At 41.6% G+C, this 12,737-nt stretch overlaps 2 protein-coding genes across 2 annotated transcripts; both read right to left on the bottom strand.

Annotated features, from left to right (window-relative positions):
* Window positions 1-397: 397 nt before the first annotated feature.
* On the bottom strand, window positions 398-3,825 carry LOC113028469 (C-reactive protein-like). Its single transcript, XM_026178760.2, has 3 exons — window positions 3,643-3,825; window positions 3,453-3,528; window positions 398-1,799 (listed from the first exon to the last, which is right to left on the bottom strand). Exons 1-3 carry the CDS (start codon window positions 3,808-3,810, stop codon window positions 1,189-1,191), a joined length of 855 nt encoding a protein of 284 aa, XP_026034545.1. The 5' UTR covers window positions 3,811-3,825; the 3' UTR covers window positions 398-1,188.
* Window positions 3,826-4,874: 1,049 nt separating this feature from the next.
* LOC113028468 (E3 ubiquitin-protein ligase CHIP-like) lies at window positions 4,875-12,025 on the bottom strand. The gene is made up of 8 exons (XM_026178758.2): window positions 11,885-12,025; window positions 10,903-11,118; window positions 10,557-10,755; window positions 9,218-9,383; window positions 9,036-9,111; window positions 8,844-8,900; window positions 7,714-7,830; window positions 4,875-6,669 (listed from the first exon to the last, which is right to left on the bottom strand). The coding sequence occupies exons 2-8, from the start codon at window positions 11,014-11,016 to the stop codon at window positions 6,544-6,546; spliced, it is 855 nt and encodes a 284-aa protein (XP_026034543.1). The 5' UTR covers window positions 11,017-11,118; window positions 11,885-12,025; the 3' UTR covers window positions 4,875-6,543.
* Between the last annotated feature and the right edge of the window lie 712 nt (window positions 12,026-12,737).

Here is a 12,737-nt window from a genome sequence, read left to right as displayed (position 1 = left end):
CGCTGGAACTCAGGGTTACTGTGTTACACTTGGATGGAGGAGATCTGACCCCGAGCTCATTCTGAGGCGTCTTTGTGAGTGAAGCAACTCCATACGACTCGATTTTTGCAAGTAACACTTAGGTTTGTTCGCCGTGCTGTAAATTTCCATTGTTAAAAAATGTCAACTTTAAACGCCACGTGAGAAGCTGTCACTTAAGCTTAAAAGTGAGATTTTACTCCTGGGGTACAGGAGAATGGTAACACACTGATTTGAGAGGCACATATGTCATTTCTATAAAAATGTGATTCTTTTTGCCCTACTATCAGGAGCTGAACCATATCGTCATATATGAGCTGAGCAAAAACTCTTTGTGTGGAAAAAGAAGCAGACGATTATGAAGAGGAAGCTGCCAGAGTTCAAAGATGGAGCACTCTCTTTAATAACAAACATTATTAGTTATGCACACGGCACGCCTTTTATTTCAGACCCAAAAGCGCTCTTACATCAGCTGAAACATGGAAAATTCATGAGTGAGTGCGCTAACCAAAGGCAACGTAACGGATTTCAAACACAGTGATTGCTGTTTGTCTCTCGGTGTGCTTTAAATCATTTGGTCTCCTGCAGAAATAATACCTGCCTCTGCTCGCTGTTCCAGTATCTCCTCCACGGTTTTAACCTCAACGTTACAGACTGACAAATGTGTTTTTCTTACGGCGTGTTTAATTCTGCAGATACATATCTTTATTTGTAAATAATTGTCTTAACTTGAAGTTGCATTGCAGCTTTGAGTTTAAATTCTATATTATTAACGGCTGCTGAAAGCATTATGGTGTAAGGCGTTGTCTTGGTCATTTGGCACTTCTCTTTGAAATATGCAAACAAAACTAAGATTGACACATTTAAATAAATCTGGATTTTATTAATTAAAAAAAAATGATGATATATAGCTGATGCTTAATTTTAGACAGCTTGCTGTAATGGTGTGAACTGGCATAGAGTGCCCCCTTATGGACATATCTGGCAACATCAACTCTTGAGTTTGAGATTTACCTTGTTTTTAATGTAATGTTAATGTGAAGAACTTCACGTCAGAATAGTTAAATGGTCACAAAATAAAACACTAAATCTAAGAAGGAAAAGAAGACACGCAAGTCCCACACCGACCTCCAAAGCCTCATCCGTCTCTGCTCTGGACTTCAAATTGAGTCAGTCATCATCCACCACCATCACGTTCCCGGTCACCTCGTACTCCATGGTGGCCCAGTCGAAGATATTCCCTTTGGGGACTTTGTGTCCGTAGTGCCAGCCCTGGATCATGCTCCTGGAGAGCACATAGTCCCACATATTCAGGTCCGTCATTTCCCCCACAAAGCTCTGCGTGGCCTCCAAGCCTCCCAGGTGTTTGTCTGGATCTTGCCCCAGGAGGACGGTGCCCTTCGGACGGATGGTGTGGCCGGGTTTGTAGACCTGGTAGGTGCTACGCTTCCCGTCCACCCAAAAGGCGGCGAGGCCGGTGCGCGACTCCCAGGTGAGGCAGAGGCTGGTGCGGAAGGTGGTGAGTGGGGGCAGGTGAAAGAAGACGCCGTCGCCGCTCAGGTAAAAGGAGATGCGGCCGTCCTTCTCGCGCCACACGTTGAGTTCATCGTAGTCGGCTGTGCGGTAGGCGAACAGGATGATCTGGCGCTCCTCCGGCAGCTCGGTGGCCACACGCATGCAGAGGGTGAAGGCCTTCAGCCCCATCTCCTTCTGCGGGATCAAGGCCACGTAGCTGAAGTCCGTCTCATAGGGGAAGACCAGGACTTTGTCGCTCAGACCCACTGCGGTTAACAAGACGATAAATCTGTGAGTTTATTATGACATACAGGTACGATTATGCAAAGCTTTTCTAATTGTTCCAATGAAGGTGAGATAATAAAAGTAATTTTTTAAGCTGTTTTTAATCTATTGCTGTTTTTAAATTGCCTATCAGTACACAAGGCTACCAGATTCTCAAGCTTTAAAACAACCGCAAATTAGTTCAAATAAATGCAACATATACACTCATCGGCCACTTCATTAGGTTCACCTGTTACCTGCTACTTGATGCAAATACATCAACCAACCACAAAGTTGCAACTCATTTCATTTAGGTATGTGCACATGGTCATGGTGAATTTCAAACTGAGCATTGGAAAGGATAAGAAAGGTGACTTTGAACGTGTTTGTTGGTCTAAGTGTTTATACAAACTGCTGAGCTGCTGGGATTTTCCCACAAAACCATCTCCAGGGTTTATAGAGAGTGGTCTGATTTTATGCCCGAGAGTGAGAGAGAATATGCAGCAAGCGGCGATTCTCTGGGTGACAATGCCTTGTTGTTGTCAGGCATCAGATCAGAATGTCCAAACAGCTTAGAGCTGATAAGAAGAGAGTCAAATAACCACTTGTCATAACTAAAGTATGCAGAAGAGCATCTTAATGACCAACATGTTGAATCTTAAAGCAGAGGGCGCATTTTCTTGGCACATTTTGGGCCTCTTAGTATTGACTGAGCATCATTTAAACACCACAGCCTACCTAAGTATTGTTCCTGACTAAATCCATCCCTTTATGTCCACAGTGTACGCGTCTTCTGATGGCTGCTTCCAGCAAGAATACGCTCTATGTCACAAAGCACAAATCATCTGCAACTGGTTTTTTGAACATGACCACAAGTTGACTAAATACAGTCAGATCTCAGTCCAAAACTGTGCCTTTGGGATGTGGTGGAACTGAAGATTAGCATCATGGATCTGCAGCATGATGCTGTCATGTCTGTAAGGACCAAAACGTTTTCAGCTTAAGGCAGTAAGGATGAAAGTGAGTCCGACCTGGAACTAACAGGATGTAATAAAGTGGCAAGTGAGTTCATCAAAAAACTTTTTTTTTGTAAACCTGGACTAAATGAGCAATAGTTTTTAAAAGATAGCAGGTGTACCCGATTCAAACAAATTTGATCATTAAAGGCTGAAAACGACTGAAACAAAATGTTCTACTGTTGGAGATTTGAAGGAAGAAAAAACTCACTTTAATTTTAGAGCACAGACATTAATTTAAAGATGCAACGTGAAACGAGATATGTCTGTGGACATCTGGCAGTCAGTTGTATGGAAAGACAAAACCAGTCTGTGACTGTCTGGACTCACAGCATTTCTTATGTTAAGGCCTGCACACCAAAGCTCGGTCATCACTACGCTTTCCAGCAAATCAGTAATCCTGTTCTTATTCCTTCAGTTTGAAGTATAAGAAACGAGCTGGGAATATTGGAAGCTTATGAGAAACTACCAAAAACCTTTGTTTATTTTATTCAAAACTGACTTTGTTTATGGAAAATTTAGGTATGATTAAAAGGAATAAATAGCTTGATCAATCTCTAGTGATGGGTTTTGTTCACAAACTTTGGTAAAATGACTTTTTTTTTTTTTGCCTATAAAACGTCGTTTTTAAATCCATACCTTGTGTGGATGAGGAGAAAGTCACAAGCAATAAAACACCCAGCAGAGCCTCACCAAACTTCACAGCGTTGTCGCTCTGCAACACACGAACAAGCATCTGACAGCAGCTCCGGACTGATATCAATTACTGAACTATATTAAAAAAAATGTAAGTATGTGCAAAATTACCGAGAAAAACTGATTTTCTTACCATTTTAATGTTGTGTTGTTGATGTTCTCTGCTGCCAACTCTTTCCCACTCAACAGTGACCCGTGCCTGGTCCTCTTCCCTCCTTGCACAGCCCCTGACGTCAGCTCTTTCAACGATGCTCTGACAATAGGCCTGGTGTGTGAGGGCTGAGTGACACCGTCTGTACATGTGACTGAGCCACGCTCACATCGTTTCATCTATTTCTGTCTGCATCACCATCAACCAGCATGAAGTGTTTACATCAGAGCCTCTAGCATGAACGCATGAAAATTACAGCAGCTCTTGCATCAGACAAACCTTAAAGGTTTTCAGCTGGTGGTCCATTTGTTGTTACACGGGCTTTAGACTGTGAAATACTTGGTTATTTGTTGATTTTTCATAACAATTTGTAACTCCTTCCTTTCCTCCCTCACCAGGTCGGGGTTGCAGTTGGGCACCCCTGGATAGGTTGCCGGTGTGTTGCAACACTGCAATTTAGTTTCTTCCAGGATGCACCCCACCTCTCCTCTTACGACAGCTGGAATAGTTTTCCCTTTGACTGGAAGAAAAAAGATGGATAAACAGGTTTTTCAAGAACTGTGACAGAGCAGTGGATGTTAGTTACTGCCCCTCAGCCTCCTGGCAGTACACTCGTTGCGTGGCACAAACCTGCTGGAAGTACAAGTCAACAGCACATAGATAGATGTTAATGCGCATGACACTTTGTATGAGTAGACTTGAGTTAAAAATGGCACAAAAAAAGTTTTCAGTAGCACACACAAGTTTCCAAAAGTAACTAACAAAGTACTTTAAATAAATACTTTACCCATGTGATCTGGACCAAGATAAGCAGTAGAAAATGGATAAATTATCAGCCTCAGCTTTAAAACTATGAAGGTTTTAATGCAGATTTCACAATTTTAAAGAGACACTGAAAGCTGCTATCTGAAATTCAAAAACAGGGAAATTGCGCAATGCAGCAGGAAGAAAATCTAAACATCTTTCATTCTCATGTAAAAAAAAACCAAAAAAAAAAAAAACCCCCCAAAAAACCACCACTATCGAACCAAACTACAGCCTACTACAGACGCAAACGCACAGTGATGCCTTAAAGAATAAAAACCAAATATAAGATTCACCAAATCAGCATTTATTGCAGGATTAAAATCACGAGCTGTAAAGCTGAAGTTTGTGTGGTGTTGTTTAATGAATTTTGTTTGTTTAAATAAACAGAAACACCAGAACAAACGACCTCGTAGTTCACGGTTTAATGGGGACAAACAAAAACTGAATCAGGTGTTTATGTTATCAACATATCTACATTTAATACAGTTTCTCAAGCTCTAAGAGTTCAAGAAAAAAAAAAAAGAACATGACAAAAAAAATGAATATCAAGAAACAAAACCTGAAATACACCAACAAATTATGTACACCACCTGCAGCCCAATACAATCCACTAGCAGGCCTAATTCAACACAGACACATTCAGCTGAAAAAGCCTGTAAACTAACAGCACTCGACTAAAAATGCAGTTTACAGAGAGAGACTGAGGTACAGATGAGATACGGTTTTGTAACTCTTCCAGCATTTCTGTGAAACGGGTCGGGGGGCCACGATGCTGGGGAACTTTAACTTTCTTAAACTTTAAAGTTAGGTTCACACAGGCGATTGGTTTCCGCAAGCTTCTGCGGCCGATTTCTTCGAAACTGTGAGGAGAAGGTGCATAAAAATCAACAGCGAGAAGGTGGAAAAACAAAAAAACCCCAGAAACACAGCTTATCTTTGTATTTTGATACAAAGGAGAACAAAATTCACTTCATGCTTGATGCGAGCGTCCACTGTCATACCAGGTAAACAGCACGAGACACAGACAGCACGGACCAGTCCTCAAAGCAGCTGATGTAATCGGTCCAATCCAAACATTTAACGGTTTTAAATTATTATCCAGCAAAAAGAACACATTTATTGGGTTTTTTTTGTAATACAGCATTTTGTTTTCTGCTTCCAGTTTAAAGGCCTTTCAGTTCAAGGCTCGTCATGAAAACCTTAACATTGTCCTGATACTTAAAAAAAAGCATCTTGAATTACTGAAGGTTAAGTCCAAACCTAAGGAATATATAATGAATACATTCAGTTCATCTCAATTGTCTGTAATGGGGTGTGATTGATATGTGAATAAAACTAAACAAACTAATAAAAACGTACACTGTGGTGAGGTGGCCGTATGAGAAAGGGACTCGTTTCCCTTTCCGATTATCGATTATTTTAAAACTTGCATACAAACAACCCTCGTTCGCGACAGGTTTTTGGCATTTTAGTTACCACTTCGATAAATGTACATTAAGAAGTGGATGAATGCTAAATTACTTAATGGAAAAAGATGACTAGAAAATACTAGAGTAAACATCAAATAAGCCAATGTTTTCATCAATTCTGCCACCAAAAGTGTGGATTTTTTTTTCTTCTTCTTTTTTTAAAATAATTGATGGTTTGTGTGAAACACTGGAGTGCAATGGTGATGCTTTCCGACGACTGTGGCACTCAGAGAAAGAGAGAAGAAGAGGGAGGACCTGAGAGAGAGGCCCATATTTGAGTAAAGAAAGGAGTCGGGCTTGAAAAGACCAGAAACATCGTGACAGAGAGGAAGTCAGAGAGAAAGACTAGAAGGAGCAGAATGAAAGGAGGTTTTAAAGGGAGCGGCAGGCCATGGATGCCTCAGACGGTGAAGATAAGGGAGGAGAAAATGGGAGAGAGAGGAGGCAGACCAAGATACGTGGCTCCCGTTTGGTAGTCCTTAGTGTGGCTTTTCCTGCTTGTGTAAAGCACATATCCAGGCAAGGGGTGATCTGTTCTCTATAGTCTTGTGTTATCCAGGCTTTGAGTTGGGTTTGGGGGCATGAAGGAGAAATGGGAGCTCTCTCCTCAGTAGTCCTCCACCCAGCCGTTCTCCTGGATAAAGGCGTCTATCACTTCCTTCATAGCCAGGTTGGGGATCAGCTGATCCTGGGTCAGGGGACTCCTGGTGACTGGGTCAAAATGACCAACTCGCTGCACAGGGAACACGTTAAGACACAGTGTTAGCGTCAATGGATGATTTTATGAAAATAAGAAAAAAAGAAGCACACCTGCGCTATGAAATGCTACTCTGGCAGAATGAAAACGTGCTGCTGGACATTATACATTAATTATAAATGTGCAGCATACGTTGAAATACAGGACAGAAGGCCAAAGAGAGTTTGTACAATTCTAGGGAGCTCGAACTTCAATATTTGGCATGACCATCTTTATTTTTCAGCACAGTCTGAACACAGTCTCAGCTTTTGTCGTTTCTTTAAGTAGCCGTCAAGACGCACTGATGACAATCTGAACCAGAAAAATTTGGAAATTTGGATTAACTTGTGGGGATAGGTTAATTGGATAATCCAAATTGCCACTAGGTATGAATGTGAGTGTGAATGGTTGTCTGTCCCTGTGTGTTAGCCCTGCGACAGACTGGCGACCTGTCCAGGGTGTACCCCGCCTTTCGCCCTATGACAGCTGGGATAGGCTCCAGCGCCCCCCGCGACCCTGAAAAGGATAAGCGGAAGCGAATGGATGGGATGGATGGATGGATTAATTCACCATGTTTCATAGGTTCAACCACAGGAATTTGAACAAATGATGTGTTTATGAGACAGGCTGCTAGTGAAAAAGAGCTTAAAGATACAATTTAAATAGTGTTTTTTCCCAGGGTGGGGCGCACTGTGTGTGTGAATGGGTGGATGACTGGTTGTGTAAAGCGCTTTGGGGTCCTTAGGGACTAGAAAAGCGCTATACAAATACAGGCCATTTACCATTTAGACACAGCACTGGTTCGTCCTTTGAGTTAGGTGCTTTTTCTATGCTTTATGTTGCTTAAACAAAAAAAGAAAACAAAACAAAAAAGGCATTCATATGAATACTGAGTGAAGAAGCAGCAGGTCCCCATAGACAAAAGTTGAAAGAGCTTCAGGAAGCCTAAAGAACTATTGCTTAAGACGGCTTAAAAAATAAAAAAGTCAAGAAGCGGGGCTCAAGACTTTTGCACAGCACTGTAAGCAACAATCATTTCACCTGTAGGTGCTCTTCAATGTCCTTGCGATCATAGGTGATCCCACTGGGTGTGATGCAGGGCTCCCTCATCAGCTCAAAACTGATCTTCCCACAAAGATAATCAGGAATCTCTCGCTTCTGACGGGAACAAACAAAATACAAAGAAGCATCACTCTGACCTAATACTGAGAGATCCTGTTCATGGCTCCATCCCCTAAAATCAGGGGTGTCAAACACAAGCCCCGGGGGCCAGAATTGGCCCGGCAAAGACTCTGAGCCGTCCAATGGATGGCATCAGAAAATGTAAATATTGGACTTTTAACTGTATTATCACAAGTTTTATAACATTTATAACATTTCCTAAACATGGCCATTCATATTACACTAAAGTAACTGAGTAAGAAATAAGCAATTAGATGAGAAAAAAAGTTCCAGTTTTTTCACTTTCTACAATAGAAATTTCTGGGATTTTTTTGTAATTTTCAGTTTAACTTCTTAGACTGATGGAGAGAGAGTTCGTATGGTTGGGCCCACTTAATATGAAAGTGGGTTTATGTGGCCCACGGTGTAAACTCTCATAGAGCCTAGAGTCACAGCTTAAACTGTTAATTTTTTCTTGCTATAAAATGGTAACAAATTATAGCCACAGTAATCCGTTTTCCTTTCTCACCCTTTTCAGCTTTTTTCTATACCAATTATATATTAAAGACTGTCGACAGAAGTGCCACAAACCCGAAGCTACTGAAGTTGAAACTCTTTGAGTCAACTTTTCTCTAAGCAGAACACCTTCTGAGCCAGACGGGAGAGAAACACTCGGCAGACGCGACGGTGTCGTTTCAATTACATGACAATTGCCACAGCCGACAACTATCTATAGCGAGAGCCTTGGCACACAAGCAGTGACCGTTACCATAGGAACAGCAGCAGTCGAAAACAAAAAGTAGCTGTTTATCTGAAGTCCAAGTGGATTTTTAAAGAGATCACAAGCCTTATGTCAACATGTAGCCTGACTGCAGACAGAAACAAATGTGTGTATTTACAGTAGGTATGCGTGTACTGTTAGCATCTGTCTGTGTTAGCCAAGCTGTAGGCTAATCACGGATTTGTCAGCGTTGCACGAGTACGAAGCATTAGTTAAAAATCGTACTCACTTTTCTTTTCTCGTCCACTTGAGAGAAGAGCTCATCCATATCCATTAGATACTTGTCCTTTCCACGTCAGGGTTTCAGAACAACCGGACATATGAATGAATATTCAATTTCATTTTAAAAAACACACCAGTTTAATATTTGTTCATTAGAGTGACACTAATTACAAAGAGTAAACAAAATGCAAAAACATACATGTTTTGAGGAGATCTTGGCAGCGTCGCCTCCATTTTGATTGTCATCTTGTTTTTCTTTGTATTCTTCTAGTTCTCTGCAAAAATAAGGAGCTAATTTAAATTTATCCATGCAAGACAAAATGACACCTACATGCCAAATTATCAAAATAAAAATGAGATTGTGGTGCTTCAAAGCCTCACCTTTCCTTCTCAGCCAGTATAAGTTTGGTCAGATAGGCGTGTAACTCGTTCTCCTGGTTGATGCGCTTCTCCTCAATACTGTTCCAGCGTTTTTTCTTGGCAATGCGCAAAGCACTGGGGATGTCATCTCCGAAATTCAGCCTTTGTTCTTTTGCCAAGTTATAAGCTGTAAAAGAAAAACACAGCTACAGCAACGTGGCTTTACAGTTAAAATGCTGCCTTCAAAATATCTAAACAAGGTAGATTCAAAGATGTTAATTAGGAGTGCGACAGTTCTGAATCCACAATACAAACATCCAGCAGTGTTCCCACTAACCCTCTGACTTGCAGCTCTATTACTAATCAGCGTACTGATGTTACAGACAGGCCAGACGTATCATGTTATTGTAAAGAGCAGGTATGTAAATACATATGGGAAATAGCACTGGCAATAGCCATGTGTAATAATAATGTAATTAGCCATGTGTAACCATTAAAGAATGCCAGTTTGCTAAAAGCTGATATTAAAAAAAAAAGTTCCTCCAAAGAACAAACTGAGTTTCTCTTTTGTTCATGATTAAACTGTAGCCACCTAAGATTCACTATCAGTGTTTGCATTAACAGTGAGTAACCATGACCTGCACTTATCTAACATATTTTGTGTACTTTTCTTCTTAATCGATCAGCTGCAGCCCACAACAAAGCCATGGGCTGACTTGGAAGTCAGCAGCTGCACGAAGCACTGCGATAAAGCGCTCAGGGAGTCTGCAGAGAGTTCGACCTGTAGAAATATCTGCAAGCCAAACTTGCCAAAGATACAGGCTCTCCATGCAGGGAGGAGCATCCCAAAACAAGTTTGCTAAACTGGTGAAAGGCTCTCCTATACTGTGAGTTATTCCACTTTTGAAAAGTGATTTATTTCTCATTAAGTTGTGGAATTACTTTGGTCCATTTTTCACGACTGAGTAATAGGCGGGCTTCCAGTTTTTTATAAACTAAGCGAAACTAGTAGTCACAAATCATGGTTAGCGTTAGATTGGCGTTTCAATTATCACTGAATTACTTTCTGTAAAGTCTCATAACCATACATTCATACATCATTTCATATAGTGAAGCTTCATCCAAGAGAAGCAACCATAACACTGAGTGGAGACAAAATTCCAGCTTTCCTTCCTTCTAACATATCATTACACTGACAACAGCTCATGCAAACATATGCTGTGCCTCAGAGAAGAGCTCCCAACCCTGTGAGGCCTCACTGATCTTAACAATTAACTTTCACATGAATGAGGAACTGCACGAGTAAATTTGTGCAATGCACCAGCAGCATTTTCACCATCATTCTGGAGTTTTTTCTGACCTTTCTGTAGGTTCCCGATGGCCTCATCGTAGTTCTCCAGCTCCAGGTGACACTGACCCAAGAAGAAGTGTGCCTTAACTGATTGACTGTCCAGCTCCAGCGCATGCTTACAATCTGCCAGGGCTTTGTCATGCTGCTGCAGCTTCACATAGCAGAGAGCTCGGTTGGTGTAGTATACTGCCACGGATGGATTACGGTTCTGTAGAGAATCAGAGGACAATAAACGTGCATTGTAACCTCATTTTTCATCCAGAGGGAATCTGCATCCACTTCGTTTCACTTAGCTTTAATAAAAGAAGAAGAAAACAAAGACATCACTGCAGCATTTGTGTCAGAAATTACTCACAATAGCTTTACTGTAACACGTAGCAGCCTCCTGGTACTTGCGGCAGAGGAACAGCCGGTTTCCCTGCTCCTTCAGCTCCTGCGCGGTGGAACTCTTCTCCGGGCTGCCGGCCATCTTCTCCACCGGCTCCGCGGGGCCCGCCTCGCCCTGCTTCCCTATCCTGTTCCCCGTCTCTTCGGCTGGCTAAACGACAGGTTTAAGAATGCCCCGTCCTTCCTGAGGTCACACACACACACACACACACACACAACAACAAGAACAGAGACACAGTTTCAGTGAACATTCACTGCAATGCACCTGCAATGCGCGTCTTGAGCGAATTAGGTGCAGTGGGTTGATGCCACCCAAAAGGCATCCGTTTAATTTGCTGACTGCGCTCACAGCTCAAAACTACAGCGAGGTGGCTGCACCGCCGGCGAGTTAACTATTCATGTGACGGATATCAGAGGCGAGTCAATGAGCAGCACAGCTGGCTATCACCAAACATCACATAGCCGCGGTCCTTAGCATTGCATTTAAGCGCAGTGTTACACTGAAAGCTGTAGACGAACAGTATTAACAAACTATTGTTTGTTAATACTGTTAACCTCGCTATTGTTTTACTCACTAAAACTGAAATACAGCCGTTACACAAGCACACACACGGACAATGCTGCCAACTCTGGTCACCAGCAGACAAGAGATCGCTGCTATGCTAGCATGGCTAAGCTAGCTCAGTAAGCGATGTTGTCGCTTAATGCCGGGTGGCTGGCTAGTTTGAAGACAGTAAAGCTCACTCACTCGATATAACCAGCAGCTAGTTAGTAGGTTAGTTCTGTAACAATTGTGGGACTGAAAGAGTCGTCTCGACATTTGTTAACCACAGAAAAGAAAAACCAGCTAACGCTACGTTAGCTTATTTTCCACACAGCTCACTGAGGTTTAGTTTACCTTCTGTCCCGTACAGGGTTTGTTTCGCGGTTATACGGTTTTCAACTCTTACCTTTCAGCAGGAATCCCACATCCAAGAGAAACCAGTTTTATGTAACTCAAGATCAAATCTTTAATCGATTAATTTTTCCCCCATACGAGCTGTCATGACAGGTTGTTGTTATGCTGACGTCAAGCGCTTTGACGCGAACTCGACGGAAGCCGGGAGTATGACCAGTCCAGCTTCATGTCTATACAGCGCATACCCTTAAGTTCACCCAGTTCACACCACATCAATATCAACTTCCGATTAAATAGACAATTAAATACGACCATCTAACTGTATAAACAGTTTCTATAAGCATAATTACGAGCTGCATACATGCAATCGGTCTTCTAAGGTGTGCATTCTTCTTCTTCTTCCGCTTGCTCCCTTTAGGCTCCTAATGGAAATCTGACCATCTCTTGTGCTATTCTAGTTCCTATTGTTGGTTCCTGTCTCTTTCACTTCTTAACTAGCCTACTTCAGAGGAGACACGCTTAATTTTAACAATCTACATTCATTTGAATACATTTCCTTTTAAAAAATATTATATGTGAAAATTAATCATCAAAATCTACAGTTAACAAAAAGGGACCAAACCTTTGAGCATCTCAAAATTGCATCTGTGATGATATGAAAGAGGTAATATATCCACCCATTCTGTCTCCAGTGTGCTCTTAAATGACTGCTACAGCCTTCTGAACTTCCACTGTGGGAAAAATAAAGAAAGCTAATAACTGAGAAGAGAAGAATGACTGCTTTTGCGCAGAGCAAATTAAAGATTAAAAAGTAGAAATTTCACACTGATTATCTTGGATGACTTATATTAATTCATAAAGTTCTTACATAAAAATCAACGCTGTCACAGTGATAAGGTCACAAG

This window comes from Astatotilapia calliptera, chromosome 8 (genome assembly GCF_964374335.1).
Source record: "Astatotilapia calliptera chromosome 8, fAstCal68.1, whole genome shotgun sequence".
Classification (NCBI taxonomy): Eukaryota; Metazoa; Chordata; class Actinopteri; order Cichliformes; family Cichlidae; genus Astatotilapia; species Astatotilapia calliptera.
This window is presented reverse-complemented; position numbering and strand designations above follow the sequence as displayed.